The 8,247-nt window shown below is 41.3% G+C and overlaps 1 protein-coding gene across 1 annotated transcript; it reads right to left on the reverse strand.

Annotated features, from left to right (window-relative positions):
* Positions 1-870: 870 nt before the first annotated feature.
* Positions 871-8,041, reverse strand: LOC139470083 (tigger transposable element-derived protein 4-like). Its single transcript, XM_071252377.1, has 2 exons — positions 7,969-8,041; positions 871-4,844 (listed from the first exon to the last, which is right to left on the reverse strand). Exon 2 carries the CDS (start codon positions 4,726-4,728, stop codon positions 2,590-2,592), a length of 2,139 nt encoding a protein of 712 aa, XP_071108478.1. The 5' UTR covers positions 4,729-4,844; positions 7,969-8,041; the 3' UTR covers positions 871-2,589.
* Positions 8,042-8,247: the final 206 nt, after the last annotated feature.

Here is an 8,247-nt window from a genome sequence, read left to right on the forward strand (position 1 = left end):
CCTGTGTTATAACCAGGGTATCACACAAGCTTGGAGCTGTGGGCTCTTCACTGTGTTATAACCAGGGTATCACACAAGCTGGGAGCTGTGGAGTCTTCACTGTGTTATAACCAGGGTATCACACAAGCTTGGAGCTGTGGGCTCTTCACTGTGTTATAACCAGGGTATCACATAAGCTGGGAGCTGTGGACTCTTCCCTGTGTTATAACCAGGGTATCACACAAGCTTGGAGCTGTGGGCTCTTCACTGTGTTATAACCAGGGTATCACACAAGCTGGGAGCTGTGGAGTCTTCACTGTGTTATAACCAGGGTATCACACAAGCTGGGAGCTGTGGACTCTTCACTGTGTTATAACAAGGCTATCACACAAGCTGGGAGCTCTCTCTAACTAAACAAATATCTGAAAACACAAACAAGATTGTTAGGAATGGATACCATTTAATAGCAGAGTGTTGTAATAATATAAGAACATACAATTTTTGGCATGTATCTTGGAACATCAATATCACTATAATATTAATACACTCGAGACAAATACTGGATTGTCTGACATAAAGCAATAAAATGGCACCAGCAGATTACTAATACCCTACATACCAGTGTACCAGAATTCTCTCCAAATCAGACAATGATATTGAGGATCATAATGGACCACTCAAAAAAGGATTTACTGTAAAGATTCATGTATTACGATAAACAATCACAATGACTCCCTGTAGCGATGATCCGGCCATCTCATTGCTGACTGGCATAAAACAACATTCACTCACTCTCTTTCAGATACTCTCAATCCAAAGGTGAATATCCTGAGAGGGTTTTCATGTGTTTAAATAAGTATATACTCAACACAAATCTCCAGGGGGGGGGGGGGGGGGGGTAGGGGGGATATGGAAGTACAATGTGTTTTTCAGCTAAATCAATCTACATTACAGTACAGCAGCCATTTTCACATTGTGGATTTGGTGAAATAAGTACTGAGATTAGCTTCACATAAACCATGACATTGAAGCAACAAAACAAGCAAGGATTTATGATAAACACACTCTTGGCACATTTACAAGGATAATAATTACAACATGGCTCAATGATACTGCATCCCAGGACTGGAAACTGGTTTGTTATAGAGGGAGTGAGTGAGTTGGGTTTCATGATGCTTTTGATATAATAATGGTCATATCACACCATGTCAGTAAAGCCCAAAGTAACTTAAGTAATATGGGCTTACCATCTTAGTGAAACCAACACACACAGGTATGGTGTTGAGAAATCATTGATCTTTATCATGCTGAATCTGGGATTTGAACCTATGTCCAGCAGATACTGGCATGGCCAAGGGACACGACTCTGCACAGAGCACCAACAGTGTTCCTGTTTTATGAAGAAATATTTTGGAAGGTCCATGTGATTAACTTGAAATGACTAGAATTTAAATATCAAACTTCTGAGCAAAAATTGTAATAAACAGATTCACATGATAATCAAATTTGTTTGAAGAAATATTGAACAGTCTATTAACCCTGCTTCGGAAGTGGATCACCCATCAGTTGGGCGAAGAGAATGCCCCATAAAAATGTCCACATCATACAGTGAATCACATCATCAGTCACTGGCTGCTGTAATTGAACCTGGAACAATTCACAACCACAGCTTTATCTCGAGGCCACCTCGACCACAGGTACTCGATGACATGTATAGCATGATATCTTTGTATAGAAAAAAACACACACCCTCTATATGCATATAGTCTATATCTATATAGAGGGGTGTGATTTATTTCTATACGAATATATTATGCTATATATTCGTAAAGGAAAAAACGCCCCCCTCTATATACATAGAGACTTTATGTATATAGAGGGTTTGATTTTTTTCTATACAAATATATTATGCTATACACACTGTCATCAATTCCTGTGACTTTGACCTACACAAAACTAAACAACAGTTGTCCAAATCAAAATGTATTCAGGTGGTGACTCATGTCTAAGTACTGTTTCATAAAAATAGGTCTATATATTTTTTTAACATCGAATTACAGGTTTAAAGATACGACAGCTTCTAACATCCTGAGAGATATTCAGAGGTAAAGTCCGAACTACTTCTATTATTTCTTTTCATGGTTGATGTAATCATGTTATTCCTGCTTAAGCTTGTGACCTTCAAAGATTAAGTCCGCTGGGTCTAACATGACAACTGACCTATAGACTACTACCTCAGTTAAATTTTGTCTTGAAACTTAACGCTGGAGAGGAGGTGACTGTAGAGTAAGTGAGTTTGGTTTTACTCAACTTTTAGCAATATTCCAGCAATATCATGGCAGGGGACAGCAGAAATGGGCTTCACACATTGTACTCATGTCGGGATTCGAACCCGGGTCTTCGGCATGACAAGCGAACGCTTTAACCACAAGGCTACCCGACTGCCCCAGGTGACTGTAGAAAGCTACAAGCGAGGGTTTGGTGCCAACTTACCACCAATAATGATTCTAACCCATAAGCAGCCTATATTGCAGCTGAAAGTGAAAGGCGCAGTGATCCATTATGATTAAGTACAACCCATGTAATGATATCATATATTGTGCCATAAAGTCACTGCATATGAAGAATGTTGATGCTCCGATACTTTGCACGCCGTCTCTTGGCGCTGATGGACTCCAGCATGGTTTCCTCTAGCGAATACAATTTCGTCAGCAAGTGAGTGTCATTGACAGCAAACGACTTCAGCTTACTCAAACAGTCTAAAGCTTCATTCTGCAAAACAACATTGGAATCTAACTGGCTATGCATACTAGCACTGTCTGAGAGTTTCTGCTTGAACAATTCCCCATAAGTATCCTCTGGTTCTGTTTTAATCATGGGCCGTCCTAACGCTTCCGCAATCAGCTGTTTCTCCCATTCAGCTTCCTCGTACACATGACAGAGAACCTGTGAGTCAAACTGCAAATACACCTCAGCATACATTGGTGTGAACTTCAACGCTTGTCCAGTCTCCTCAACCAGCTCCGGGAGGTTGGACAACAGGCTGTTGGTGCCATCATCAGAGAGAGCTTCGGATGTGCTGAAGCCAACAGCATCAAAACAGTTACAGATCAGAGAGGTTTTCACATTGTCCCAGGCTGACCTGATCCAGTAGATGGCGTCCAGCTCTGTGATGTTCTTCAGGGCACTAGCCGCCTCCTCGCTGGCCTCCACACGAGCCAGGATAGCCTGGAGGAAGCGTTTACGATAGTGGGACTTGAAAGCTGTGATGATGCCTTGTTGCAGAGGCTGGAGATAGGAAGAAGAGTTGTCCATGTAAAACTTGAGACTTACATTCTTCAGAACCAGACTGGACAGATGAGCTGGCGCCATGTCCATGAACAATGCAATCCGACGACCTTGGTTTTCCATTGCAAGGTCAAGTCGCTGTAACCATTCTGCGAAGATTGATGATGTCATACACGCCTTGGGCTGGCTCCTCCAAGTGACTGGAAGGGAGTTGAGACTCTGGCAAGAGAAGGGGTAAGAGTTTGTGCCTATCACCAGGGGCTGAAGCTTCTCCCCGGTAGCACTACAACAGAACAACAGGGTGAACCGGTGTTCCTCAAAGCTGACATTATGGTGCGTTCCGAGACACACACCACCCTCCACATAGCACTTGTCTGGCAGTCCTTTGTAGAACAGAGCAGTCTCGCCACAGGTGAACACGTTCTCTGGTTCATACCCTTGCACCAGGTATGGCAACATCTTCATCCACACTGTGTACAACTTGGCCGTCAGGTCGGAGTTCTCCGCACTAGAATGCAAAGGCAAATGAAGGAGTTTCTGGATGTTCTCCAGCCACACTTGGGATGGGGAGAAACTGTACATGTTCAGCTTCTTGGCAAACTCTTTGGCCTTCTCTTGCACTAATGCCCTGGATATCGGGATATTTTTGGTTTGGGCTATTTCTGCCCATTTCACTACAAGGGCATTCAAAACATCAAAATCAGGTTTCTTTGGAAATATCCTTCTTGGGAGCTTGGCAGGTGGAGTTGGACAATCACTGTTCTCATAAGCTTCGACGTACTCACGCTTCCGCCTGAGAATGTTGTTCACTGATCCCAGAGAAATACTAAACTCTGCAGCTAACTGTCTCTGACTCTTTCCAGTACTTTCTGATTCTCGAATAAGACGCACTTTGTTGGCAAGAGAAAGGTCATTCCTGGCTTTGGTTGGTTTAATGCTGTATTGAAGGTTACCGAATGTGTAGTCCGCAGGCTGTGGCGGATCATTGTCCTGAGTTTTGAGATTCAGTGCACTGACCATGTGGAAGTCTGAAGTCTGAGGCATGGTGACTGTTGCCTCGTGTATGTTGAACACCATATAGTTCTCAGAGCTGGGGGTGGGAACATGGGAGGCCGAGGGGTAGCTATCGGAGCTGGAGGTGGGAACATTGATGGCTGAGGGGTAGCTGTCGGAGCTGGGGGTGGGAACGTGGGAGACCGAGGGGTAGCTCTCTGAGCTGGGGGTGGGAACGTGGGAGACTGAGGGGTAGCTCTCGGAGCTGGGGGTGGGAACGTGGGAGACTGAGGGGTAGCTCTCGGAGCTGGGGGTGGGAACGTGGGAGACTGAGGGGTAGCTCTCGGAGCTGGGGGTGGGAACGTGGGAGACTGATGAGAAGCTCGCAGAACTTGGGGGGTTGGCAACAGTTGTGGTGGAGGAGGTGGGTGTGGCTTGAGTTGTCCCCTGACCTTGACCTTCAGACATTGTTGAAGGTCAGCTGTGTCACTCTACATGTCTGTAACTGGTTTAACTGGTTGTCTGCCTCGGCAGAGGTTGGCATTTCAACCCAGCAGGTGTCACCACTGGCATCAGATGAGAAGCTGCAACAAAAGAATAGAGTATAAGTCATGTTTCATCGAGTGCAGTTACATTATACTGATTACACCACAACATATTTAGTTGAATAAAAGGGTGAGTGAGTGAGTTGGGTGGAACACTGCTTTGAACATTATTCCAGTTATATCACAGCGTGTCAGCTTAATGTCGGAGGAAATCCCAAAGTGATGCAAGTCTCAGATGTTTACCACTTGGGTAAAACCCACGAGCACAGATATAGTGTTGACTAACCTAGAAACATATTTGGAGCAAACCAGGATTCGAACCCACAATCATAGGCTTCTGGTGTGCCTAAGGGACACAACTCTGCACTAAGTGGAATTAAAAAGATATGAATGTAGACATGATATTACAATGTAATTCGCCTTCCCAATTCACAAGATGGTCTCCAATGTTAATATGATCATTCAATGGCCTTCTCCAACATCAACGTGATCATGGAAAATACTGTAGCTCACCTGGATATGTAGACAACAGTCTTAATATAATGTCAACAAAGACAGACCCTGACTTACCAAAGGTTGCTGTCAACATTGCTATTCAAATATTTTCTGCATTAATACTGGGGTATCAAACATGTTAAAAAGTATCTACAACTAATCTAAATCTAAATCTGCTAAGATAAATGTACTATTGTGTAACATCGATGTTACAAAGTTTCAACTCTGAGCCTTACTGTTTCGGGTTTGAGAAAGTTACATGGGGATGAGTAATAGTTAGAAAGATGTAAAAAAGAAACTTTATCTTTGTCTCACATATGATAGATAGATAGATAGATTGTCGGCAACACTCATAAGAGGGAGACACTCTGTCCTAGACTGCTTTACCTGCCCTAAAGCACTTGCACTCCCCGCCTGCAGCCGCTAGGAGACAAAGGGCAGTTTACATCAGTCTAGCTCTATCCACACATATTTCCCCATACTGCATTTCTCTGCTGTGAAATGATGACTCATTTCCATGAAGCGATCTGTCTGTTGAGAGGAACGGGCACAGGCATATAGCATATCACTATGCGAGTAAAGTTTACCCAGTTTCTGTATAGCGAGACATTAGCACTTTTGGACAGTGTGAATAATTGACGTGTCAGGCTACAGGAGTAAACATATTACCATAAGGGAGGTAACTCTCATAGAGAAGTATGGTTCATGGTTAAAAATAACAAGAGCACTCAAGCTGTTGTGGGTTTCAATGTTAACAGTATTTGCATGTCTCCACTGGTCTCTGTTCATCATTAATAATATGACAACAATGCAGCTATATTAGTCTGAAAAGATTAAATATGAAAAGATATTTAAAAGTTTACCACTGTAGATATATGAATGTCAACAGTATCATGTATACTACTATGATTGTGTCAACATTATACCCCTTGTTCCTTGGAAACAATCATAAATATTTCAGGAAGTCATTGTTGTGAAAACATACTACTACATGTGTGTTCTCTACTTTTATATTACATAAATATTTAAACAGAAACGTGTCATTTTCTCCTTCCTGATTCTGAAGGTACCACATGCAAATTACAGTTTGTTTATCTTCTCGTTTACATGTGCTGGCTAGGTACTGGCATCAGTAGGTAGGTGTGCTACAAGAATACTTTGATCTGTGTTCATCCTATGGATCAAGGTTATTTTGTATCCCTCTATTAATAAGGAGAATATTTTTCTACTGCCATACAATTTTTCAAATTGCTTCACAAACACATCAAAATCCAACTGACTTGAACAAAGTAGAATGTCATCATGGCAAAACATATGCCAATGTTCAGCTTCCTCAACCAGGTAATTTCACAAGAGAAGATGTTTACAGAGCAAAAAATGAATTTTGAGATAATTTAAGAGCATTGCCAGGGATAGATATGGCAACTAGTCTGCTGGTCTGAGATTTGTGAAAATGTAGAGAGACTAGTTTTTTTAATCCCAAATCTAGTTAATCTACCCAAACCACAAGTATGAATTGAGCTGCGGAACGGTTGGATATGGCAAATGGTGTCTACCCCTGATTATATGGAGTACATTAATAGTTTGTGTAAAGGGGGTGTTGCTGAGTTATGGCTGTAAGATGTTCAGCTTTCAGCATGATTGATGTGCAAAGGTAAAATCAAGGTCAAAATGTCTTTATTGCAAAAAAAGGAACATTTCAGTTGAACCCCACTGTGCCAATTATCTTTCATTCTTAACAAAAGTGGATGTTGTGATTTATTGATGTTGCATTATTTCAGCATGCAGTGATTTATGTGTACAGCATGTTAACAGTTGTGATGCATAATTGTTGCATTAATTCAGCATGCAGTGATTTATTCATGCAACACTGTAACTAATGTGATTTATGAATGTTACATTATTCAAACATACAGTGATTTATTCATGCAACACTGTAACTAATGTGATTTATGAATGTTACATTATTCAGCATGCAGTGATTTATTCATGCAACACTGTAACTAATGTGATTTATGAATGTTACATTATTCAAACATACAGTGATTTAACCAATGTGATATAGTAATGTTGCATTATTCAAGCATGCAGTGGTATATTTATATATGCATACATTGGATAAAAAAAATCACGAGAAACATCAACTATATCACACAGTAATATCAGAATACAACTTAACAATGTTTCGTCACATTATATATATGTTGGATAATTGGAAACAGCACAGTTCTCAACTAATATCATTTGCTTACAAATTCCAAATATTTTGAAAATGTATAAAACTGTCATTATATGTTCATGGATTTGTATCAACAATCATAATTCGTCACCTTCTGCGCGGTAGAAAATAAGCATTATTTCCCCTTGATTGTCCACAAATATACCGTTAGTACCAGACATCAATTGTTAATCTGACATTCAGCACCTTAATTATCCCCAAGGACATAGAACGCGTGTAAGTAATGCTCCAGATGTCACAATGAACCAAATAATGCACAGTCTGTTTACAAACACTGAGCTGTCGGACACTGAACACTTGGACAACCGCAGTGCCGATCGTTCAGGGATCGTTCACATGCGCTGAACAGCCAGTTCAGGTCGGAAAACTAGGTCACAGATTACGGGGTGTATGGAGAAGCATAGCTCAGTGATGTCGGGGAATACGTACCAAATGTCACCCTGAACAACTAAAGTTGCACAGTTCACTGTCTCTTCCGCCGAATCTGCGAGATGCTTTGTTCACTATGCGCATGTGAACAGAGGGGGCCAAGCACTTCCAGTTCACTATAGAGTTATAGCCTGTTTCACATAAAAGTGAACAAAACGACACCGTTCATAGTGTTATTATCCCTGATCAGCTGATAAGTAAAGTGTTGCTGTTTTCCACAATGAATGTGATGAACACAGGTAGATATTTATCAATAAACATTTGTAATGTGTCCATAAT

Source organism: Haliotis cracherodii, unplaced genomic scaffold, assembly GCF_022045235.1.
Source record: "Haliotis cracherodii isolate W230 unplaced genomic scaffold, xgHalCrac1.p SCAF_1, whole genome shotgun sequence".
NCBI lineage: Eukaryota > Metazoa > Mollusca > Gastropoda > Lepetellida > Haliotidae > Haliotis > Haliotis cracherodii.